The 26,942-nt window shown below is 43.1% G+C and overlaps 1 protein-coding gene across 1 annotated transcript in view; it reads left to right on the forward strand.

The window, feature by feature from the left end:
* Positions 1-26,942, forward strand: part of CCNY (cyclin Y) — a 156,621-nt gene that overhangs the window by 95,768 nt on the left and 33,911 nt on the right. The window contains exons 2-5 of the mRNA XM_044293432.1: positions 11,217-11,291; positions 12,192-12,226; positions 20,028-20,128; positions 25,021-25,056. Of these exons, the coding sequence (XP_044149367.1) occupies positions 11,217-11,291; positions 12,192-12,226; positions 20,028-20,128; positions 25,021-25,056 (247 nt within the window). The remainder of the gene's footprint in view (positions 1-11,216; positions 11,292-12,191; positions 12,227-20,027; positions 20,129-25,020; positions 25,057-26,942) is intronic.

The raw sequence follows: 26,942 nt of genomic DNA on the forward strand, positions 1-26,942 counted from the left end.
AGAGCACTGAAAAATAGCCGAGTGGCGCGCTTGGCTATTTTCAGCAGTCCCATGGAAATGAATGAGAAGCGCAACGCTCAAGCATGGCCACCGCTCTATTCACTTCTATTGGGCTGACGGAAATAGCCGAGTCGGCGCTTGACTATTTTCAGCGCTCCCATCGGTATGTATGGAGGGCGGACGTGAATGCAAGGCGCACCCTCCTTCACTATTAGAGCTCCGTTGTAAAGATAGCGATATGCTCCCAATGTCTGAGGTGAGACAACCCCTTTAAGTCATTGATTTTATCATCAGTCATTAAAATGTTAATCGGAGAATACAATGTGGTGTGAAAACTGCTTGCAATGTATCTAACCATTCATTCTCGTTACTATTACATGACGGTAAAGGCCGCTATGCACCGGCCAATGAGCAGGGCATTATCAGGAAGGAGTAGGACAGCACCTTCCTGCTAATTACCCTGTGTAAAGGTGACGCTGATCACCCTATGAATGAGCGACACCCCCGTGGGCAGCAGATTGCCCTGTGCAAACAGCGATCAGCTGCCCAGAAACAATCAGTGTGTATGGTGACCAACGATCGCTCATCCCCATACAACAGAGATGGGTGCTGCTCCCCATACAACAGAGATGGGTGCTGCTCCCCATACAACAGAGATGGGTGCTGCTCCCCATACAACAGAGATGGGTGCTGCTCCCCATACAACAGAGATGGGTGCTGCTCCCCATACAACAGAGATGGGTGCTGCTCCCCATACAACAGAGATGGGTGCTGCTCCCCATACAACAGAGATGGGTGCTGCTCCCCATACAACAGAGATGGGTGCCGCATGTAAATGCAGCTCTCACCTCCTGAAATTACAACAACAGATTTCCGATGGCCATTTACTCACACAGATCTTTTGTTATACACACCAACTATTGGTCTGATTGGACAGAAATTGGTCATGAAATCTGTTGGTGTAATACAGGCCTAGCAGGCAGGCAGTTATTAGAAAAGAATGGTTTATTCCCGATAATTGCCTGCGGTGATGGTCTAGGTAAAAGGGTCTTTAGCACTAATAGCAGATTTATCACCTGTCCTATTGTAGGACTTGTTGGCATTTGCAAAACTTTTATCCTAAACCCAGTTTGGACTTTCCAATGTAAATGTTTGCAGAGCAGTAAATTCTCTGTGACAATGTTTATAACGACTTATCTCCCCCTAAAATCGTCCTGTAAAATGGGATTCATTTCTTGGAGTGAGACCACACAGATAATATGGCATTAGTCACACCGAGGAATGTTTAGGACATGTTTTACCCTTTTAAGGGACTCTTCCTTCAGAAAGAGCTACTATTTTAAATCAATATTCACAGCAAACAATTTTTAAAGGGTCGCTGAATTTTCAGTGGGGGTCTCAGCACTCAGGCCATTTCAGATCAAAAATGTTTTTCTGTCTCTAACATTTCAAAAAATTATAATTTTTTTTAAATAACCACTTAATGTTTTTGGGCTGTTTTTTCATTTTCATTTCAGCAGTACTATATCATTAAAAATTAAATAGAAAATATTGTCCTTCCGTAGCAGTCAACACAGAGAGAGAAAACTCCTATATAAACAGGTTGCCAATTGTTAATTTACTGTTGCTCTGAGGGGAAGATGTTAGTATTATGGCAGACCAGTAGAATTAGGATAACATTATGACAGCTCCATTTTTCTAGATAAAGAAGCCTTAAAGAAGAGCATTGCACTTATCAGCGTAATGTGTGAGGCTGTAATTTAGTCACTCATCCCCCTTCATCCTCTGGTCGTAGTGATGGTCTGAGTGAGACAGTCGAGCGAGTCTGTCTGCCATGTAAAAGTTCAAGCCAAGGAGGAAGTTAAAGAACCAGGACAGGAAGTAGAATACATGGAGTGACTTCAAAAATGTTATCCAAAAAAACATCCACTCATTATTTTTATTTAAAAAATTACATAAAATATTTACACACAGGCTGTTAATGTGATTTAAAAAAATGTGATGGTGGTGTCCCTTTTAATGTGGATGTCCAGGACCTCCTCCTTTCTAAAGCTCATTTTGGTACTATGGCAGTTATTTGATCATCTTATTTTTCATTTTGTCCTTGCTCCAGTGGATTGATTCACTGCTTTCTGAATGGGCTTATGATTAGGCTGCATACCAGCCCTTCTGAACAGGTACAGCTGCAGTGTAAAGCATGGGTACCCGGACAGAGCAGCAGCATGAGCATCTTTCTGATGAAACCGGATGTGCATTTCAGGCTACCTCAAACTTCGGGGGAAGGTAAATTTATGGTGTAGGTGGATTCTCCAGGATATTGGCCAGGCAGTGCTCTAGCAAACTACAGAAATGATCTGCTCAATAAATGTGGAGAAAACGCTGGCCGCAGAAAGTGCAAAAAAAAAAAGGTTGTGCAATGGGCTGGCACGGATTTCATTTAGAATATACTCCAGCTTTCTGGTCAATGTGTTGCCCCCTTCCGCTGTTTCCCACCTGCTTCTTTTAAAGAGTAGTAGAAAAACTTAAAATGTCCAAAGTTTTGTGCAAAATAAGGCATGTGGAAAAATCTTAAACTTTTGTAGGATGGAAAACTGGCTGACGGCTGTAATAAATGTGCCCCGTATGCTCCGGTGAAAGGGACTAGTTTTTTGATAATTTCCCTCTACAGTCTTGTTCTCGGCTAAGGTGGCAATTACTGTATTTGCCTTTCCTTTAGGTTCTTGTAAATACATGTTTTCTATTTTGTTCTATTTCTTTTGTGTTTCTGAAGATGTTGAGTGGATATATTTTTTTCAAATTTTCAGCCTTTTTTTTTTTTTTTTTTTTTAGCTGGCTGCATAATTATCTTGCACCAATGAATGTGTTTATCAGCACTTTAAAGCCTCAGCATAAAAATAGAGCAGAAAGAGACTGAAATTGGGCATCTAAACTATATAATAAGAGAAGCAAGGCTGAACTTTTATATGATTTTTGCTTAAAGGGTTATACCATGACATGAAAACCAGACATCGTATAGTACATGGCAATACTATTCTAACATGGCTAGAACCAGCCCTGTACCTTGAATGGGTCCAGAGATCTCCACATTCACTGATTCAAATGCTTTGCTAGATTATCTTCAGCCTAGAAGCTCATGGGCGTGGCCTTTCTGTGTCAGCTCTCTGCCTTTAACATGCACAGCTTCTAACAGAACATAGGGCTGGTGGAGGTTGAAGATTTAAACTGAGCATGTTTGACAAGCTCAGTGAGACGGGCAAAAAATAAAGTAAAGTACAAACAGCAGGTGGCGCCATGCCGATACTTTTTATTGAATAGCTCACCGGCTATACAAATTTTTTAATTGCATGCAATTACAAAGTATTCAGATCCAGGGGCTGATTTGAAAAGTGCTGAATATCTTTTGTGACACATCCCCTTTCAAGGGGTTAACCAGATTGCCGTATGCCTTTCAGGGCCTCCACATTTGCCTACTAGATACTCTTCTACTATCAGCTGATGAGAGGGTCTCAGCCAACAGACCCTTGACCATCAGCTTCTCGTCAGAGGACCTTCCCAATGAAGGACACACAGTGCCATGCAAAAGTTGGGGCACCTCTGGTCAAAATCGCTCTTATTGTGAACCGTTAAGCAAGTTTAAGATGAAATGATCTGCCGAAGGCATAAAGTTAAAGATGACACATTCCCTTTTGTATTTCAAGCAAAATCTATTTTTTCTTTTGTCTTTTACATTTTCAAAGTAATAAAAAAGGAAGAGGGCCCGAAGCTTGGGGCACCCTGCATGGTTAGTACCGAGTAGCAGTGATGGTCAGTTCGCAGTGTTCGCCAGCTAACACATGCGGGCTGCCATCTTTAGTAAGGTAGACTCACCCGTCCGGCGATGCACAGGTAAGCCCTTACCTCTGCCGGGAGCCGGTCTGAAATCAAATGCAGTCACCGGGAGCAGGCAGTTCCAGGAATAGCCGCCGGGGGCCTTCATCGGGCTGTTCTTGGCGACTGCATTTGATTTCAGTCCGGCTCCCGGCACAGGTAAGGGCTTACCTGTGCATCGTCGGACGGGTGAGTCTACCTTACTAAAGATGGCAGCTCGCATGTATTCGCTGGCAAACACTGCGAACTGGCCATCACTGCTGAGTAGTACCCTCTTTTGGCAGCTTTTGTAGCCAGCCAAGAGTCTTTCAAGTCTATTTTTTAGGGATCTTCGTCCATTCTTCCTTGCAAAAGTCTTCCAGTCTTCTTGGGCTGTCTTGCATGCACTGCTCTTCTGAGGTCTGGCCACAGATAGCTGCTGTTTTTTGGGACAAGGTTAGAGGCGTCCGGGTATTTATTAAGCTATCACCTGGCCTTTCCCAATGATGCCTCTGTCAACGTTATGAACGCTCAAATCTCCTCAGGTTCCCATACTTTTTTATGGTTCTCCTTTCCTTTTTTCACTCTAAAATTATACAAAGCCAAAATAATACACGGATATTGCTTAAAATGTTGAAAAGTGTGTTATCTTTTAACCTTATGCATTTTGGAGATCATTTAACTGTTCACAGTAACGGTAATTTTGACCAGGGGTGCCAAAACTTTTGCATGCCACTGTTTTAGGGCATATACTTTGCACTCTATTTGATCATGATCCTTCAAAATACATTAAAACATTTCCCTTGGTAGTGGATCGTTGCCTAGCAACAGTGTCCTGTAGAAGTGCGGGGACTGCCGTCGCTTCTCCTAGGTATCGGTGTAATTTGTCATTGATCTCACTGAGAAACAGGGGATTCTGCCCAGAGGAGAAAGAGACAAACGGTAAAGTTCGGGATCATAATGTCAACTGTAACGAGAATATTATATACTTAGAACATTTTGGAATTTAATCACTTCATTACCGAGCGATTTTCATTTTGTTTTGTTTTTTAACTCCCTGCTTTCCCAGAGCTATAACGTTTTTATTTTTCCATTCAAATAGATGTATGACGGCTTTTTGCAGGATAAGGGCGAGTTCACACTAGCGTTATGGAGTCCGTTATGGCTTTCCGTTATAACGGAACATAACGGAATCCATAAGACGGAAGGGCGGATCTGTTTTGCTGCCCATAGACTTGCATTATGACGGAATGCAAAACGGACGCCTTTAAGAGGCATTCCGTTTGCTCTCCATCCTAATAGAAGTCTTTGGGAATCAAAGCGAATCCGTCTGGTTCCCGTTAGGCAAGACGAAAAACAAAGTCCTGTCGACAGGACTTTGTTTTCCATCTTGCATAACAGGACCCAGACGGATCCGTTATGTTTTCCCATAGACTTCTATTAGGACGGAGCAAAACGGAATGCCTCTTAAAGGCGTCCATTTTGCATTCCATCCTATGGATTCCTTTATGTTCCGTTTTATAACCTTGTTATAACGGAAAGCCATAACGAACTCCATAACGCTAGTGTGAACCCACCCTAAGTTGTACTTTTCATATACACTATTTAACCTTGCATATGATGTACTAGGAAGCTCAAAAAAAATTTTTATGGGCTGAAAGGGGAAAAAAGAAAATGCAATTCCGCCTCAGTTTTATGGGTTTTGTCTTTATGGTGTTCCCTGTGTGGTAAAAATATATGTTCACTTCATTCTGCGTGCCAGTACGATCAGAAGGATCAGCGGCTACCACAAAGAACTATCGGCCCAGTTGACTGGGGCATCTGAAGGGTTGAACATCTGCATTCGGCACAGATTTACTCTTACTAGATTTCCGGTGCTTGAACCTCCAGATAGTGACACATGTTCATTTTTCTGATTTGCAGATGTTTTAATTCTGTTTCCTGAACATAATTAATGGGGGCGGCCATCTTGTCTGAGCTGCTGTTTACAGCATTTAGAGACATAGACACAGTAGTCAGGAGAGGACTCTTTGATTTCTATGGGAGATTTTTTCTGAGGCGCGTTCTGTGAGAAGTCAGGAGGGAGTAAATAAGTTGTGATATCACCTATTGTGAATGGTGGATCATGTGTGGATATATAATCTATCATTGTAATCATGTCTGTGATAATAATGAGATGACTGCTTAAAAATGATCTGTACAGACCAGTAAGTGGTGCTTATGATTGGGCTCAGTGGCCAGTGCAAAAACTGCAGGATTTTAGGATATGTTTTAAATATAGATAATGACATGGAAAATTGAACATAACATCTCCAAAAGTTCTTTAAAAATATGTTAACATAAAAAAAACCTCTATTCAAACAATAGACCATTTTTCGGATCTTTCCCTTGTGCCTGTTAGTAAATTTGCTGCATCTTAATCAAGCACATTTCTTAGTCTGGTGTATAAAATTCCTACCGTTGCGTCTCTATACTCTCCTAGGTATTGATAATTTGATGTTGTTGCTGAGCCAGTGTGAGTCCGATAAGACCTCTGCTTCCTGTAGAGCAAAGAGCAGATTCACTGATTTAAAAGAAGTAAAATATTTCAAGGTCTCCTTCTTGCAGTGATTAAATATTTGGATGGCAGGTGTGTAATTATTGGGATTTATTGCCTTTCTTAGATTCCTATCGCACAATTGTGCTAGAATAGCTTTGCAGTTATGTCACCAGTAATTGTCAGGCATGTTAATGTCGATAAGAGAGGTTTCTTTCTCTTAGCGGGAGAGGAAAGAGGTAGTGAATGTTTATTCTGCAGGAATAGCATGGTTAAAGGGGTCATCGGATCCTGTGAGAACATACATCCATGTTAACGGAATTACATCGCTTGCCTAAAAAAAGACACAAATCCATCAAGTGTAACCTGTAAATGGAAACCTAGTCAACTGGAAGCAAAAAAATAGAAAAAAAAAAAAAACATATGGTTTGTATCCAAAAAAATCTCTCCTCGCCTTGGCTGAAAAGCACTTTCTTAATTTTCTTGATCAGATTTTCAGTGGAATCATTCATGAGATTATAAATCACCATACCTGAAAGCCACCACTAATGACGTCCTGCTCAACCCTAAATGAGACATGTGGATACCAGGCTTAGCAGAGGGAAAATTGGCCACGTCTATCTTTATTGAAGAATGATCATTAAAGGGGTTGTCCCACCAAAAATATTCCACATTCTTCAAACCAGCACCTGGTTCTCAATACTTTTGGAATTGCATATATAATAAAAATATATATTATAGCCACTGAGTTATTCAATGAAATTTATCTGCATAGCATCACCTGCTGTTTGGTCTTTTTCTAATTTTTCTGTCCCGGTTACTGAGACGAAGGCCCATGCTTTAACTGCCACCCGCGGCAGCAGAAAGGACACACACCCCTAAACTGACGCCATCAAATAAATCTAGAACAATTGGAGCAATGAATGGGGGAATCTCTAGATTCCTGTGAGGTACAGGGCTGGCTCTAGCTTTGTTAGGATTCTGATTTATTGCAGATTTGGGAATTGGCCACTCCAAGGTCTGAAATAATAACAGATACGATATGTACAGTGACCGTTATGGATTGCATAAACTGGCTACATCCCACTCGGTATAAGGGCTCTTTCACACTTGCGTTCTTTTCTTCCAGCATAGAGTTCCGTCGTCGGGGCTCTATGCCGGAAGAATCCTGATCAGTTTTATCCTAATGCATTCTGAATGGAGAGAAATCCGTTCAGGATGTTTTCAGTTCAGGACCGGAAAGTTTTTTGGCCAGAGAAAATACCGCAGCATGCTGCGCTTTTTGCTCCGGCCAAAAATCCTGAACACTTGCCGCAAGGCCGGATCCGGAATTAATGCCCATTGAAAGGCATTAATCCAGATCCGGCCTTAAGCTAAACGTTGTTTCGGCGCATTGCCGGATGCGACGTTTAGCTTTTTCTGATTGGTTACCATGGCTGCCGGGACTGCTAAAGTCCTGGCAGCCATGGTAAAGTGTAGTGGGGAGCGGGGAGCAGCATACTTACCGTCCGTGCGGCTCCCGGGGCGCTCCAGAGTGACGTCAGGGCGCCCCAAGCGCATGGATGACGTGATCATATGGCACGTCATCCATGCGCATGGGGCGCTCTGACGTCATTCTGGAGCGCCCCGGGAGCCGCACGGACGGTAAGTATACCGCTCCCCGCTCCTACTATGGCAACCAGGACTTTAATAGCGTCCTGGGTGCCATAGTAACACTGAAAGCATTTTGAAGACGGATCCGTCTTCAAATGCTTTCAGTTCACTTGCGATTTTCCGGATCCGGCGTGTAATTCCGGCAAATGGAGTACACGCCGGATCCGGACAACGCAAGTGTGAAAGAGTCCTAAAACAGTATAAAAGCTGGACGGTTTAAGTTAAAAAGTCCGAGTTCACCTATGAGGGAGACGTCCGCTACGTAGGAAAATTGGTGTTTTCCCAATTGAGTCTCTGACTGCTTTCCCTAAAACGGGCTCCACAGTTGATGTGTCACGGTCAGGTGAGGTTAAGGGTACTTTCACACTAGCGTTTTTGTTTTCCGGTATTGAGTTCTGTCCTAGGGGCTCAATACCAGAAAAAAACTGATCAGTTTTATCCTAATGCATTCTGAATGGAGAGCATTCCGTTCAGGATGCATCCGTTCACTCCCTCTTTAGTTTTTTTTGCCGGAGAAAATATTGCAGCATGCTGCAGTTTTTTCTCCGGCCAAAAATCCTGAACACTTGCCGGAATGTCGGATCCGGCATTAATTTCCATTAAAATGCATTAATGCCATATCCAAGTGTTCCGGCAACATGGATTTGTTATTTCTGTCCGCGCATGCGCAGACCATTAAATCTGTGGAAAAAAAACAATACCGGATTCGCTTTTCTGGATGACAACCGGAAAGACTGATCCGGTATTGCAATGCATTTGCGAGACGGATCCGCATCCATCTCACAAATGCATCCTTTTCGCGTCCAGATTGCCGGAACTACCTGCTGGAATCCTCTGCCGCAAGTGTGAAAGTGCGGTACCCTAACTCAGCTGGTGATGTAAGTACCTTCAGTCTGGATGTAGTCAGGACTCTAGATGAAGTGTGGATGTAATTAGTAATTATGTGTTGCGTGTTATCTAACCTTAAAGTTTTTTTTATTCTTTGTATTTAACTAATTTGCTAAAAAAAAAAGACCTACATTTGCCTAATTATCCCTATTCCCTTAATACATTCACTGTTCTTAAAGTGACGTGTGTAGTCTCTCTTTAAAGAGTATCTGAACCTGAAATGGTTTATTTGTCAGCCGTACAATGACCCAACCGCTGACTGTTGCCAGTTGGAAAAATGTGCCTTGGTTTTGGCAGGAAAACAAGCTCACAAATACTTAGAAAAATTCTCACCGAAACCCTCAATTCCCAAGAAAGGATCCACATAAGTGATTATAATCCCCTGTGGATCCCTCCTTAAAGGGGTTATCCCATCATGGACATTGGGGGCATATCGCTAGGATATACCCCCAATGTCTGATACTGTAGGTGTGATCCCACCTCTGTGACCCACACCTATCCTTAGAACGGAGCCTGCAAAGTGGGGACCCAAAGTGGTGCCCGCCAACTTGGACCCACACCTACCCTTAGAACGGAGCCCTCACATGTGCAGCTGCCCTTCATTAATTTCTACAGAAGTTCCGAAAGTAGCCAAATGGCACGCTCTGCTATTTTTGGAAGTCCCATTGAAATGAAGATGTCACCATGTTAGCACACCTTCGATGGGGAAACCCCAATTATTCCACCGAAACAAAAAATTTTACCACTTTTTGGTCCCTTTTTATAGAGCACATTTCCCAAAAAAATACAAGAACGCTGTCTGTAAAAGTTGATTTCTGAAGGTGGCTACACATTTGGCAAAACACGGCAGCCATCTGATGTGTGTAGGGTCTCCCAACTCTCCCCCGATGGCTGATGGCAGGGAGAATGGGCATTAGGAGATAAGGTGCAGCCTGAGGGGTCTGACAACGGCTTATTCCCCTCTCTCTATTGAGAATGCATACATTTTCGGCTAATTTGAACATGAGCATGTATGAAGAGGTCAGGAGGAAACGTGAACAAGTGAACTAGTACTTTCTGTTGCATTCTACCGATTTTGAGATAAAATAAATTTTTGTAGTTTATTTTACAAAAAAAAAATGTAAAAAAATTCTAAAGTTCTTCCTCTTCAGCTTTCAATTTCAGTGCATTTGCAGACCATTGTTTCCCCCTTTTCATTGAATCCGTCAGGGAGCTGCTCTGTCGACTGGATCTGTAGCCAGTGGCCAAACTACAATAGAGGCAGACCACGCGACTGCTGTTGGGCCCAGAAGGGATGGGGGGCCCGCATGAAATGTACTCTTCTTTTCACCCCACGAAAACATTGCATTTTAAAGCCATCGCCACTAGGTGGAGCTCAATGGAAAGAGATTATTACAGTTTCCATGGTAGCTGTATTAATTCCTATTCATGGAGCTCCCCCTAGTGGTGGCTGCAGACAGACAGCTTTGTAATAGAAGCGAAGCAGGAGATTTATCAATGTATTTTTGCCCATTTTCTGGTGTAAATACATTGAGAAATATGGTGTTCAGAATGATATGATATTTGAAGCACCTGTTCCACTTTTTTGGACATAAGTCAGATAAAGTGGGTGAGGCCAAAGGTAACTTTTTTTTTATTTAATTTTTTTATTTCAATTTGTATTTAATAAAAATGTATTTTATCTGTACTTTGCTAACATCTCATATACACTCATTATAGCTAAACTTGTATCAGTTTGATCAGAATTTAGTTTAAATGAGCGCTTATGGTAAGGGCTGCAGATCGAGCCATCAGAGCAGTTCCCTCCTGATGGATTCACAGGTGAAAAACAGTTATAGAAATTGTTAATTAGGACCAAATGAAATTAAAATAGATTTTTAGCCCAAAATGAGTAGAAAGCCATAAAAAAAAACACGGATTGCCTCAAAAAGGTGTCCATAGCCTTTAATAGCTGGGTTTATGTTTGCCTTTAAGTTTACAGGGTTCTGTAAAGAAATTTTCTATTGTTGTGCAATCAAAATGGAAATCACTTTGGAACAGATAATTTTCCTTTGTAATCAGCATCTAAGGCGCGATTTCTTCTTCTCGCTGTTCATTTTTTCCTCGCATGTTCACTTCATAAATTGCATTATTATGCAGAAACAATTTCTTATGGTTTATAAATGGCTTTCGTCTGCGGATGGCAAATTGTATGTTCTCCTGTAAATTGCTCGTCTGCCAGGATAAACAGTGTTTACAGCTGTTGCTGCCACAAGCGTCTGCAATAACCCAACATGTCTCTTCTTTTTCCTAGATATGAACATGGAGTTTAACCCCTCGGATCATCCACGGGCAAGCACAATATTTCTCAGCAAATCCCAAACAGATGGTATGTAACTTTGTAAGTGGTCTCTGGGATGAGTTTGTGGGGTGCAAGGATTCACTCGCCCAGCCACAATACCAAATTACTGCAATGTCTTGCAGGTAAAAGGGAAATCGGCTCCCGTACGCTGCTCTCTTACTGAGGGCAGCACAATGTAGTGAAAGGCCCTCTGAGTTCAGCGGCTTTCAGTACTTTTAGAGTACAGCCCTGCTAAAGCCTGCAGCTTGCACCAGTGCTGCGAGAGAGATGAGTCAGGTGCTGCATGCTGCTCCCAGTACAGCCCTGCTAAAGCCTGCAGCTTGCACCAGTGCTGCGAGAGAGATGAGTCAGGTGCTGCATGCTGCTCCCAGTACAGCCCTGCTAAAGCCTGCAGCTTGCACCAGTGCTGCGAGAGAGATGAGTCAGGTGCTGCATGCTGCTCTCTACTCCGGATTACTATTGACAGTTTTGCATAGGAAAGAAAGCTGTCACTCATCATCCAGAGCCAGGGGGCACAGGGGCAGCGCGCAGCATCGTACTCTTCTCAGTTGTAGTGCAGGCGCACACTGTGAGCTTTAGCCGGTCTAAGAACTGAATGGCAGCACAGGAGTGACAGACTGCTGAAATCAGCCGGACTGTCTCGGCGAGAGCAGTGTAGGGAGCTTACCGGTGACCTTTAAGCTGTTCACATTGGTGTAGTAGTTTCCATCATAAATAGAAACCACAGCGTAGCGCCACATCTGCAGCACGGTGGACAACGGTAGCGGCTGATGGACCCAATCGGCTTGTAATGTGGTCATAGTCCGCCATGGGTTTCCTCATATTTACAGGATATGGGATGGAACCTCCAGATGTGGTTATGGCTGGGATCCCGACCTGTTCAGTTCAGTGATAATTCACGGAAATGTCTTATTTCTGTTTTTACAGTGAGAGAAAAGCGGAAGAGCCTTTACATAAACCATGTGAGTAAAAAATAAAAATGTTCAAGTAACATGAGGATAAACCATTTTTTCTTTTTTCTTTTTTCTTTCTGTCTCGTGGCAAAGGTTTCTTATCTGCTTTGCATGTACTTTTCTATCTTGGTACAGACCCCTGTAGTTTATATTTCAGCTCTTTACAGACATTAGACCCCATTGCTTTTCATGGTATTTACCATCTGCTGACTTGGAACACATGGACGGCTGGATGTCCTGTTGTTTCCACAAGATAAGGAGAGCCTAAGGGGACGTGACAGCTGCTTATTTCCCCATTACCAACATGCTATTAGACAGGCAAAAAGTGCATATTCATGGGAGAGTTGGGGTCCTTCTACATGGGTCTATTAAGAATATAGCAGTTATTTCCTGATGTTTATACAGTGTCATTATATTCTGCTAGCAATGTACAGAGATACTTTCAATCCTGGGGCTCACAATCAAATTTCTAGATTATAGGATCTGCTTCATAGCCCATTAATCTATCAGTATGTTTTAAAGTGGAATTGTCATAATTTTTTTATTTTGTAAAAAACGGACCATTTTTGTAATATACTTTAATTACTGAAATTGTAAATTTCTATTAGAAAAATAGCTCTAAAGTGACCCATTTTGAGCCTTAGCAACGCTCCTCTTCTGTTTACATAACAGTCAGTGTTAGCAAGTCTCCGCTGTTATGTAAACAGAAGACAGAGGACTAAGGCTCAAAATGGGTCACTTTAGAGCTATTTTTCTAATAGAAATGTACGATTTCAGTAATTACAGTATATTACAAAAATGGTTAGTATCACTGCCACTATAATATTACAAAAATAAAAAAAAATGACCGTTACCCTTTAAAGAAAACCTACACTAACACGGAGAGAACATACTTATCATCACGCCAAGGTTATTCTTGTTCAGATTCAACCCTGGGGCCCCGGTACTAGCCACCACGATGACTATTCTATTAGCTCTCACTTTTTACAGTCCAGTGTAAATAATATTTTTATGCTTTTTCACCACTTTTGCAAACTTGGGGGTAATTAAAGGGGATGCTCCCCCTTGGGAATCTTTTCTACAAACCTTTACCCCCACCTTCCTCAGTCTGGCCGAACTTGTGGTGGTAATCATACTTTCCCGATCTCTGCAGCTAGGTTTTGGTTCCATTGCTGCCCCGCTGGCTTTGCAGATTCTGGGTCTCTCCACGTCAAAATCCATTTTGATGTGGTCACCTGTCACCCATACATCAGATACTACCACGTGACCTGTGTCAAAATGGATGTTGGTGCGGGGAGACCAAGGACCTTCAGTGCTGGTGAGGGCAGCGATAGAGCTGGAACCAAGCGGCGGGAATTAGGCAAGTACGAATACCACCATGTGTCTTTGGTAAGTACGAATACCACCATGGGTCTTTGGTAAGTACGATTACCACCATGGGTCTTTGGTAAGTACGAATACCACCATGGGTCTTTGATAAGTACGATTACCACCATGGGTCTTTGGTAAGTACGATTACCACTATGGGTCTTTGGTAAGTACGATTACCACCACGGGCCTGGACATGCTGGGTGGTTTGTAGAAAAGGTCCCCACAGGTAAGCAGCCCCTTTAATAGGACTGCAAGAAGTCCTAAGAGCCCCACCTATCCTGAGATGTCAGATTCTTATATAGTTGGGGGTCCAGTGTTGGGACTACATTAGTCGCTAGGATGGGGTACATTTACTTGGCTGAGCATACATCTTTGGCAGCCATCTACATTTTTCAGATCCATTTAGTGAGGGTCTCCATCAGTGAACCCTTAATATTTATTTAAACCAGAGGTACACTTCATTTTAAATATAGAATAGATCTGGTATGTACCAGAAACATCTAATATCCTGCAACCTTCATTTCAGTCAGAAGAACATCTAAGCAGGTTGCTGGTGGGCAGTTTAGAATTTCGCACAGTAGGACCTATTGAGGATCACGGATAGACGCACTGCAGAAGAAACCTAGGAGACGGCAGAAATGCAGTGGCATTGTGCAAACTGTATCTCTGTTCTGTGGTGCAGGAGTCCTAGAGATCTCTAATTGCTCTGCGCTTCTTGTAGAGATTAATAATATCTTTTTAAAACCCTGTCTGAGATATTTTCTGCACTAATTGAACAGAATGGAGCTCTGGCTGAGGATGAGCGGCAGTGGAGAGAGCCTGTGAATATGTAACCTCATGTGTAATTGACAAACCCATAAATAACGTTGTGTTTTTTTTTTTGTCCAGTGGACAATAAATTAGGCCGAGTTCACACTTCAGTTATCTGGTCAGTGATTTCTGTCGGTTATTGTGAGCTAAAACCAGGTGCGGGTCAAAACCACAGAACAGGTGCAAATCAAATGATTACATCTGATCTCTGTGTAGGCCTCACTACTGGGCTCACAATAAGGGCTCATGCACATGACCGTATGCCCTCCGAGACATATGATCCGTGAGCGAGCCATATGTCCTGGAGCGGCATACATCGTCAGCACGGGAGCACACAGCATCATCGGTTACTATGATGCTGTGCGCATCGGGCCGTCTACGGGACTATTGTCCTGCACTCATATGATATGATATGATAGCCCTAGTAACCTATGATGCTGTGCGCTCCCGTGCGGACGATGTATGCCACTCCAGGACATATGGCCTGCTCACGGATCATATGTCTCGGAGGGCATACGGTTGTGTGCATGAGCCCTAACTGATGGAAATAACTGACCATATAACTGGTGTGTGAACTTGGCCTCATACTTTTGCATAAAAATTTAGCAGTTCAGACCAAGGGTTGTAGGTTGATTTCCCCCCCCCCCCCTTTAATTACTTGTTTTGGTCTCTTTTAAAGGGCGTCTGTCTGCAGATTTGTCCCTATGACACTGACTGACCTGTTACATGTGCTCTTGGCAGCTGAAGTCATCTGTGTTGGTCCCATGTTCATATGTGCCCGCATTACTGAGAAATATGTATTAATATATGCAAATGAGACTCTAGGAGCAACGGGGGCGTTGCTGTTACTCCTAGAGGCTCAGCTCTCTCTGCAACTGCCGCACCCCCTGCACTTTGATTGACAGGACCAGGCAGTGTAAACATCATCACACCTAGCCCTGTCAGTCAAAGTGCATTGGGCGCAGCAGTTGCAGAGAGAGCAGAGCCTCTAGGTGTAGCAGCGACGCCCCCGTTGCTCCTAGAGGCTCATTTGCATATATTAAAACATAGTTTTTCTCAGTAATGCGGGCACATATGAACATGGGTCCAACACAGATGTCTTCAGCTGCCAAGCGCCCATGTAACAGGTCAGCCAGTGTCATAGGGACAAATCTGCTGACAGATGCCCTTTAAAGGAATGTGGCACCTAGATTTTTTATATATTTTTTTTGTAGTAAATAAAAACAGACTGTGAAGCATAGTCTAATCCAGGGGTGGGCATCCTGCGTTACTCCAGCTGTTGTGAAACTACAATTCCCAGAATGCTCCATTTATTTATGAGAGTTTATGGATGCTGGGAGTTGTAGTTCCACAACAGCTGGAGTGCCGCAGATTGCCCACCCCTGCATCTGTTTTTACTGTCCAATTCAAGATTTTCTAATTTATTTTATTTCATTTTTTGTCCATGATTACGGGGTCAGCCATGTTGCCTGAGCTTCTCCTTTGCTCTGTGAACAACAGTTAAAGGGGGTTATGCCATGACTGATGTAGAAAATGAAAATCAGACATCATATAGTACATGACAATCTCTTTCTAACAAAGCTAGACCCAGCCCTGTACCTCGCATGGATCCAGAGATCTCCCCATTCATTACTCCAATAGTTCTGGTAGATTTATTTCAGGCTGATAACTCAGGGGGTGTCCTTTCTGCTGCAGCACAGTTTCTAATAGAAGAAATGGCTGCTCACAGTTCAAAATTTAAACTGAGTGCGTGTGACCAGCTCAGTGAGGTGGATGGAGAATTAAGGAAAAGAACAAGCAGCAGGTGGCGCTATATAGAAACATTTTATTGAATAACTTAGTAAATATACAACATTTTTAATTAGATGCAATTACAAAAACATTCATTTCGAGTGCTGCTTTAAAAAATGTACAATACAAAATCAGCAGGCACATGGACATTGGAAACTGTAGACTTGAGATGACTTATTGCCTTCTAAAGGAAATTATTTTGGGCATGCTGTGTGCCCTTTGTGTAGGGGTCCTTATGCAAGGAAAAGGGGAGCTGTGACCTTTACCATGGATATATCTATATGTAATCCTGTCTGTCATAATAATGTGATGACTACTGAGAAGTGATCTCTACAGAACAGGAAGTGTCAGTGTGATGTTGGGCTCCGTGGCCTGTGCAAAAACTGCAAGATTTCAGGATTATTTTTACATATAGGTAGTGACATGGAAAATAGAAGAAGCAACTCCATTTAAAGGGATATTCCGGCTTGAGAGTATTCATGGCCTATACACAGGATCAGTGGAGGTAATTTCAGATTGGTGGAGGTCCAAGTCTGCCACCCCCGATGATCAACTCTTTGTAGAGGTTGTGGTTTTTTGTGTGAGCATTGCAGCCTTTTCAGTTTTAACCGGCGCACAGGTTAGGCCATCGCTATTGGGAAGACAGAATACCCCTTTAATATATTGACATGACTTTCTTTTTCCCACACAAATAAAAAGTGCATACAACCTATTTCCCCCGTGTGTAAGCACACAGTGACGTCTCCATCTTCCTAACCTTTCTGTAGCAAATCTGCAGTCATCCCAATCAATACGTTCAGCTTTTCCCGGGAAAGGGGATGAATGGCTGCCACTTAAATGAAGGTCAAATGCGGAGGGCACTTACTCCATTACAGAATGCACTGAGCTGAAGGACTTCAAGGATTCCTATTAACCCCTGACGCCTGTGCTAAAAATATACAGCATTGCTGGTAATAAGTTCAGAAGTCAGACTTTTAAGCATACGAGGAGATTTCTTGGTGAAATTGAATAGGGTAGGAACTTAAGGCAAGTTGTGATGGAATATTCGAGCACCATGACAGCTGCTGTTAGTTATACGTATCCTCTTAAAGGGGTTGTCCAAGATAAGTAAGTTCTAGAAATGCCACCGTCCTTGTCCATGGGCAGTGTCTGGTGTGTAGTTTCTGGAGAAAAAAGGCAGACAACCCCTCTAAAGCCTAACGAATGTACATGCTTGACTGCGGGTAGGATTGTTACCCTCTAGGGATGAGTTATTTGTGAAGGTCCGTACACCTCACCATTCCTGGCAGCACTCAGCGTGGCCCCTTGGTGGGCATTTATGGCATATCCCTTTTTAAATCCTGTATAAATGAAAAGTTCTCCAGTTTTCTAATGTACATCGTATTCCGTCTAGACCAGGCATGCTCAACCTGCCGCCCTCCAGCTGTTGCAAAACTACAACTCCCATCATTACCTGACAGCCTACAGCTATCATCCTACAGAAGGGCATCGTGGGAGTTGTAGTTTTACAACAGCTGTAGGGCCGCAGGTTGAGCATCCCTGGACTAGACAATGCTCTGTGAGCTAAGCACAGTAGTAGCAACTGCACAAAGCTGTCTGGTAGATTGCTACAGTGTAGCTCGCAGATCATTCCCCGAATACAATTGGATCTACTTCCCATGAGATCAGGGCTAGGTATAAGTCAATTCACATGACGTGTCCATCTTGCAGGCTGCAAACTGTGGATCCACCGATTGTGTGCACCCCGCATTGCAGTCCGGGCCCATTGACCTCAATGAGTCTGCAAGATGCAGCAAAGAATAGGATATGTCTTTTCTTTTTTTAGTGTGGTCATGCGGACCCAAAAGCCCACGGACGGGCACCATGTTGCAGTTCAGACCAAGGGTTGTAGGTTGATTTCCCCTTTAATTACTTGTTTTGGTCTCTTTTAAAGGGCATCTGTCAGCACTGACACTGACTGACCTGTTACATGTGCACTTGGCAGCTGAAGGCATCTGTGTTGGTCCCATGTCCATATGTGTCCGCATTGCTGGGAAAATTAATGTTTTAATATATGCAAATGAGCCTCTAGGAGCAACGGGGGCGTTGTCATTACACCGAGAGGTTCAGCTCTCTCTGCAACTGTCACATCCTCTCCACTTTGAAGGCACCAAAGCAGTGTAATTGGGATCACACCTGGCTCTGTGAATCAAAGTGCACATGTTGTGGCAGTTGCAGAGAGAGCAGAGTCTCTAGGTGTAATGGCAACACCTCCGTTGCTCCTAGATGCTCATTTGCATATAACTACAACGACCATGTTTCTCCCTGTGGCTCATTTGCATATATTAAAACTAAATTTTTCTCAGCAATTTTCTCACCAACACAGATGCCTTTTAGCTGCCAAGCGCACATGTAACAGGTCAGTCAGTTTCATAGGTACAAATCTGCTGACCGATGCCCTTTAAGGACTGCATTTGGACGAACTGGTATTTCAGGTTAAGGCACTCAACATGACACGCATGTAAAGACATTGTTACGGCAGTGGGTGCGTCAACCAACTAACTTGACTTTAGGCTAAATCTAATGGCATCCTTGCAGCTCCCAGGTATTCGCCCTTTAACCTCTACACAAGGGTTTGGACTTTGCTGCAGGGAACCACCAGATCGCTACCTTCTGGAGTAGTCCCAGTGTGTTTGACATTTGACCCATGGGAATGAAGGACATCAGTGCAAGGCAGCAAAGAAACAGGCAAAACAGGCTGAGGTCAGGGCAGGTAGAGTTTGTGCAATTTTAGTGAAACAGATCTGAAGTTCAGGGTTGGCAGCAGATGGGTACAACAGGCACAGGTCGGTACATGGGCAGTCAACAGAAAACAGCACACCTTTGCAAGGAACCTGATTGCTCAGGCAAGTAGAATGGAGGCAGCCCAACAATTATAACAGAAGCTGATTAACAATTACAAGCAGCCATGTATGTGCACACAGAGAGGAGAGAAGTAGTGGTGATAGCAAAATGGAAGTAGCGGAGCAGTGATGGACATAGAAGTAGCGGAGCAGTGATGGACATAGAAGTAGCGGAGCAGTGATGGACATAGAAGTAGCGGAGCAGTGATGGACATAGAAGTAGCGGAGCAGTGATGGACATAGAAGTAGCGGAGCAGTGATGGACATAGAAGTAGCGGAGCAGTGATGGACATAGAAGTAGCGGAGCAGTGATGGACATAGAAGTAGCGGAGCAGTGATGGACATAGAAGTAGCGGAGCAGTGATGGACATAGAAGTAGCGGAGCAGTGAATGAAACTTTTAGCGCTGTTTGGGTATCTACACTGTAAGGCCTCATGCACACGACCGTTGTTGTGTTCTGTTCCGCAAAATGGGGTTCCGTTGTTCCGTGATCCGTTTCCGTTTTTGTTTCCGTGTGTCTTCCTTTATTTTTGGAGGACCACCAGACATAAAGTAAAGTAAAAAAAAGTCTAAGTCAGGTTTGCCATGCAAATGATAGGAAAAAAACGGACACGGATGCGGATGACAATCTTGTGTGCCTCCACGTTTTTTTGCGGTCCCATTGACTTGAATGGGGCCGCAAACCGTGTTCCGCGAAAATAATAGGACAGGTTATATTTTTTGGACGGACTGGAACCACGGATCACAGACGCGGATGACAAACGGTGCATTAGCCGAGTTTTCAACGGACCCATTGAAAGTCAATGGGTCTGCAGAAAGTCGCGAAAAACTGATCAACGGACACGGAATAAAACAACGGTCATGTGCATGAGGCCTAAATGTACAATGCTTTGTGCTACATGTTTAGTGACGTTTTATGATCTCATTGGGCTGTATTGATTTTTTTCTTCCCACAGCATCCACCAGGGCAAATGAGGAGAAAGTACAGCTCTTGCTCTACAATTTTCCTTGATGACAGCACAGTCAGCCAACCTAACCTCAAGTATACCATTAAATGGTCAGTGGATACCCCTTCAATGTATTGTTTGTTCACTGATCAGCCAAAACCTTAAAACCACCTGTCCAATGTTGTGTAGGACCTCTGTCGCCAACACCTCTGATTCATTGAGCTATAGACTCCACAAGATCCCTGACATTGGGTTATGGTATCTGACGTTATAAGTTACGAGGTGGGGCCTCCATAGAGCGGATTTTTATTTTTTTTAAGCACATCCCACAGATGCTCAATCGCATTGAACTATTTTTTTCTGCATAGACGGGTCATTCTCCTGCCGAAAGAGGCCATTGCCATTAGGGAATACCAGTGAATGTATGTACTTGAACTGCAACCGTGTTTAGGTAGGTGGTACTTGTCAAAGCAACATCCGCATGAATGATGGGACCCAATATTTCCCAGAAGAAAATTGTCCAAAACAAAACTGGTTGTCTTTACATGGACAACTTTGGTATGTACTAAGCAACTACACTGGTTGTATAGCCTTCATAATGTTGCCTTTGTTCAAGTTTCTCAGATCTTTCCTCTTTTTTCCCATTTTTTTTCTGATTCCAACACATGAGCGTCAAGAACGAAATTTCCAGTTCTAAAATATCCAACCTTGGTAGCAGGTGCCTCTGGTATAATCATTGTTATTCTCTTCATCTTTCAGAGTTTTTAAGTTTGTGGCTGATCGGTCTATGTCATTTCTTGTAAATTATGTCATGTATGAGGCCTTCCAGTACCAGCGGTCAGGTCCTGAAGGGTCCTGCTATAAATTAGGTTTTCTTCTACAGCAAGGACGTCCCTTCATTAGGTGCCATTCACACGTCTGTGTCCGTTCTGCAGAACGCAAACTGTGGATCAGCAAAACGCGGACAACGCTGTGGGCATCCTTCATGGGCTTCCGTGTGTTTCCAGGTCCATGCAGTGGTGCAGCAAAAGATAGGACATGTCCCATCTTTGGCCACATCTTGAGGATTGCGGACCCATTGATCTCAATGAGTCTGCAGCGCGATGCGAAGTGAACACAGCTGTTGTCTGTGTTTTGCGGATCGGAAGTTTGCGGTCTGCAAAACGGACGTGACTGTGTGAAAGGGGCCTTAGAATAAGAATCTCTTTATTGGATTTGACTAAAGTAAACTAACAATATTCCATCTCGTAACATCTTGAACTTTTTTGAATGTATTTATCACCTATTGCAGCATAACACATGTAAGGCTACATGCACACGAACTTTGTTTCCGTGTCCGTTCCGTGTTTTGTTGTTTTTTTTTGCGGATAGGATGTGGACTCCTTCTTTTCAATGGGTCCGCAAAAAATGCAGACACACACACCGTGTGCTGTCCGTATCCGATCCGTATGTCCGTTCCGTAGCCCCTCAAAAAAAAAAAATAACCTGTCCTATTCTTGTCCGTTTTAGGCATTGTTACAATAGATCCGCCAAAAAATAAAATAAAACACTGATGGCCTACGGATGTCATCCGTTTTTTTTTTGGCGGACCGCAAAATACATACGGTCGTGTCCATGTAGCCTAAAGGACATGTCCACTTTTTTCCAATTTTTTATTTTTTTTTACTCCAATGCTTCTAAAATAAAACCGAAGTATCTGCAAATCCTGTTGATTTAAGATATTTTACCTTGTGTTTTTTTTTATTTTTTCAGCAGCTTCTATGTTGGTCCATGTGTCTCCACGATCACAGACTACAAACAAAGTTTACCTTTTTATAAATAACGTTTATCTCACATCGCATTAATTTTGGGCATTTGCAACTGTTAAAGATGCCTATGCACTTTAGATGACTGTTGACTGAGCCTGACGATTTCAGTCGGACCCGACCATCTAATATGCTGTCCCAACTTTCTTCGGTAGAACGCGGATCAGCAACCTCCGGCACTCCCATTCACTTCTATAAGAGTTACAAGAACAGCTGAGCAAGTGTGCATGCTGGGAGTTGTAGTTCCACAGCAGCTGGAGTGCTGAAGGTTGCTGCGATAGAAGATGTCAGGGGGGGGGGGGGGGGATTGGGCTGTTAAATTTCAACATGCCTGATGATTGTGATCTCAGGGGAAATGAGCTGCCCCCAGAGGATTCTGGCACTAGATTATTACCCTCTATCCATTGAAAACACCTGCATTAGCGTATGTGTGTAAGTGCAGGGCTGCCATCAGGAATTTCCACACTCGGGCAAACCATGTGTCCCCCCATTCTCCCTTCTCGCATTCATAGCCATTAAACCCTTATTTTTTTGCATGAGGCCTCTTTGCCATTCACACATATAAGATTTTAATTTCTATATAATATTATGGGTTAAATCAAGCGGGAAAAAAACATGCGCCATTTTTATTTACGTTGTTTACTGATCACCATGAAGAAAGTGTTCACTATATTGTAAGGGTTATTATGATTACAGGGATACCAGATACTGTTCTGTGATATTTAATAGTAAGTACAATGTGTTTGGAAAGTCTTTGGACCCTTTCACTTTTTTTTTACATTTTGTACAGCCAGACACAGGAGTAGGAGGAGGGACATGGCCGATCTCCTGGGACACAGAGACTCTTTGTTTATATTATTTCTCCGATTAAATTTTAATATTAGACAAAATTGCCTCAATGAAGGTGGTGTAAAAGGCGCTGTCACTGCCAAGGGTGTATGTAATGGTAGAATATTAGCGCTATAGTTTGATATCATATTTCAGCCCAAAATCTCAGCTTTCGAATAATACCATGTCCATTATTGTAAGTGCAGTAGGTCACAACTTTCATTTGAAATCGGGGATCTGCATGAACGGCTTTTCATCCTGGTGCTAAAATATATGTATAAGGCCTTGTGCACACGGCCGTTGCCCGTATTGTGGGCCGCAAATAGTGGGTCCGCGATATGCAGGCATCGGCTGTGTGCTCACCGCATCACGGATATGGAATGGGTCCACAATCTGAACGGTGCGGAATGGTGTGGAAAGATTTCTCGCTGTGCCTCCGCTCCGCAAAAAAATAGAACATGTTCTATTTTTTGACGGTGCGGACAGATCACGGACCCATTCAAGTTGAATAGGTCTGGATCCGTTGGCGGAATCTGCACGGATGTTGCCCGTGCATTGGGGACCGCAAATTATGGTCACCAATGCACAGAACTGCTTAGCAATGACCGTGTGCATGAGGCCTAAAGGAGAGGTGCAGGGTGGACAGCCTGTTGCTTTCATTGTCCCCCTAAAAAAAAGCCTCCACTAATTTTGGAAGGGGGTGGGAGGTGGTCTTGTTTGTTTTTCTTAGTAACCATATTGGATTTAGTTCAGTTTTTAGTTAATACAATTTTTTTCAAGCCTCTGCCATTAAAGGCAGAGGCTTGAAGTCCATGGATGACGCCTGCCACAATAGCCACATGTCTGAATAGTAATAATAGTTACACGACGCTAACGTTTTTCTGAAGACTGAAAAACCAATAACTTTTTGCTCATATGACACTTTGGGTTTCCTGTGGAAAGACATTGAGTGTATTTTCTAGATATAAATAGCATTTTGCAAGTCACATTTCATTACTTAGAAAAAAGTCTGCATGTTCATGTTCAAATTATATTTTTACTGTTTTTTTTTTTTTTTTTTTCCCCCCCCCCATATTTTGGTCCGAATCATGAAGATTATACACAATAAAGATAATATAATAAAAAATAGTTTAGTAAACAGACCATCACTTCATTTCAGTAGATTAACAAGAAATAAGGGCCCAAAGGAAAGCAGTATGACTGCAGGACCACCCAGGTTTGTTCGTAGTCTGTAACCATGGAGATGCATAGGAGCTGTAGACACAGAACTGTAGGATTTTTGCTAAGTGGCTTAATTTTTATTTTATGTAAAGTGAAGCTATGAAAACATGGCTACTTTCTTCTAAAAACAGTGCCACCCCTTGTCTACAGGCTGTGCTAAGGTATTGCAGTTTAGCCTTATTCACTTCAGTGAAGCTGATCTGTAATACCAGACATAACCCATGATGGACACATGTGGCACTGTTTCTGGAAGAAAGAAAGCATGTATTTCTAATTCTGTATTTCTAGACTACTCCTTTTAAAGGGGTTTTCCAGTATGCATAAACACCCTTTAAAATAATTTATGATGGTAGTTTTATTTCTTTTACCTTTATTGCTCCTATCTTCGGATCTGGGCTGTGGTCACATGACCATGTCCATGCAGCCCTTTCTTATTTCCTGTGATGTTATGTCCTTGGGCAGGGCAGTGATAGGGGAGTGTCTATGTAACTAGCTGGTGGGAGGAGCTCTAAACTAGCTGGGTGATAGGGGAGTGTCTATCGGAACTAGCGGGTGGGAGGAGCTATGAACTAGCTGGGCATTAAGGGCAGTGATAGGGGAGTGTCTATGTAACTAGCTGGTGGGAGGAGCTATAAACTAGCTGGGTGTTAGGAGCAGTGATAGGGGAGTGTCTATGTAACTAGCTGGTGGGAGGAGCTATAAACTAGCTGGGTGTTAGGAGCAGTGATAGGGGAGTGTCTATGTAACTAGCTGGTGGGAGGAGCTATAAACTAGCTGGGTGGTGTTAGGGGCAGTGATGGGGGAGTGTCTATGTAACTAGCTGGTGGGAGGGGCTATAAACTAGCTGGGCATTGTTAGGGGGCAGTGCTGGAGCTGCGGCAGAAAGAGGAAAGTGCATGATGGGTTTGCTTGGATACAGCACATACAGGATGGGAACATACCACAGTAACAGTTCAGAAGAGTCCAAGTGGAAAAGATAATAGTATGGGGAAGATTTATGTGAGGTAAGCAACTACATGAGCATATCATTTAAAGAACATGGTAATCTCGGAAAAACCCTTAAAAACAAACCGAAAAAAAAACATTTTAAATAAAATTATCCAGTAATTTATTACAATGTGTATTAAATCTATTCTTCTTTTTTACAGCGTAGCACTGGCAATATATTACCACATAAAAAACAGGTAAGTTAAACATTTTCTGCAGGTCACGGTAAAATAGCCATGTAACGAATATGGAGACTGAAAGTGTCTAAACTGACCACTGTAAAACAAGGTTTTAATTGGTCCTTCCCCTTTAATTCTGAACATATGTAAATGGTTAGAGATGTCCGATACCTGGCCACATTTCTCCAGTATGAGGTAACACTGCATGTGTACTAGAAAACTCTTTCCCTGCTGAGGTCTTCAGAGCTAAGATGTCTTCTCACCATCACCTTTCTTTGTGTCATATTCTCTCTCTCTCTCTCTCTCTCTCTCTCTCTCTCTCTCTCTCTCTCTCTCTCTCTCTCTCTCTCTCTCTCTCTCTCTCTCTCTCTCACGTACTTACTTTATCTTTGTTTGTGTTTATATCTTTTATCTTAGTTTAGTAAACTCTTTATGCACCGAAGTCATGCTAAAGGGTTTTCTCATCTGAGACAATGGGGGCATATCGCTAGGGTATACCCCCATTGTCTGATAGGTGCGGGTCCCACCACTGGGACCTGCACCTATATTGAGAACGAATCGGGCCAAAGTGCTGGCTGGAGGACTCTGGTCCTGCCACCACCAAGCATTGTCCCCATAGAAGTGAATGGGAGCGCACCACGCATGACCGGCCACTGCTCCCATTCACTTCTTTGAGCCAGCGCTCGGCTATTTTCGGCGGTCTCATAGAAATAAATGGATGGCGCATGTGCAGTGCGCCCTCTACCACTTTCGGGGCTCTGTTTAGGAGGTAAGTGCTGGTCTCAGCAGAGGGACCCGCCCCTATCAGACAATGGGGGCATATCCTAGCGATATACCCACATTGTCTCAGATGAGACTCCTTTAAGTCAATTTTTTCCCAAACTTCAGATCCCACGATAATACACCACTCAGTGTAGTTTCTTTCTTAACTTATGCAACTGGACATCATGTCCATTTTTTCCCCCTAGGCCTCATATATTTAGCTACACTATTGCCTGATACAACCATGGAGCTATAACTGAGCATCCCTAGACCTTAGTGTACCATCTCATTCTGTTGTATTGCATTTAGGGATTATTATCTCTGTCGTATCGCAGCACATGGAGTCTTCGAGGTGCCGTAGAGCCTTCTGTCTGAGGTCTCAGTCAATGACCATCTGCTCAGTAGATGGTCTGACTCTTCACACTGGCAAACTGTTTTTTTCACGAATTCTTTACTTCTCAGACCCTTATTTGCATATTCATATTAAGCTACATAAAATATTGCAGGAACCCTATCCCATCAGATTTTAGAATGGGTCAAACATATATGTCGTGGGCCTGATTTAAAGGAGTTGCCCCAAGATGTGGATGTGGAGGGAATGTGGAGTAATATTGATGAATGTAACGGAGCAGTTGCAATTGCAGTGTGTCGTCACTGCAAAAGTGGTGACGCATAGGTGAACTTTGAAGAGGAAGCTGCACTCACATGAGCACTGCGACCCCTTCAGAGGGTGTCGGGAGTTGGACCTCCACTGATCTGCTATTGATAACCTATCCTAAGGATATGTCCTCTATATTACTCCACTGCACAACCTCTTGAAACTTGGTCATCATCCACAGTATAGGGGATAAATGTCGATTGATGGGGTACTGACCCCCGGGACCTCCATGATCACAAGAATAGGGGTTTTGTGTCCCTCATATGAATTTATCAGTGGTCAAGCATTTGTGATCCCACCTCATTCATCTCTGAACCTGCTGGAGATATAAATTATAAGCTTTGTATTATTATTGTAATAACTTCTGTGGCACAGTGAAAGGTTTGGTCTGGGAAAACAGGTATTTTCCTCCCAGCATGTGCTGCTGGGCTGATTTACAGCCAGGTGAGGTCAAATACCGGACCAGATTTTAAGTGCCGGTCCG

This window comes from Bufo gargarizans, chromosome 5 (genome assembly GCF_014858855.1).
Source record: "Bufo gargarizans isolate SCDJY-AF-19 chromosome 5, ASM1485885v1, whole genome shotgun sequence".
Classification (NCBI taxonomy): Eukaryota; Metazoa; Chordata; class Amphibia; order Anura; family Bufonidae; genus Bufo; species Bufo gargarizans.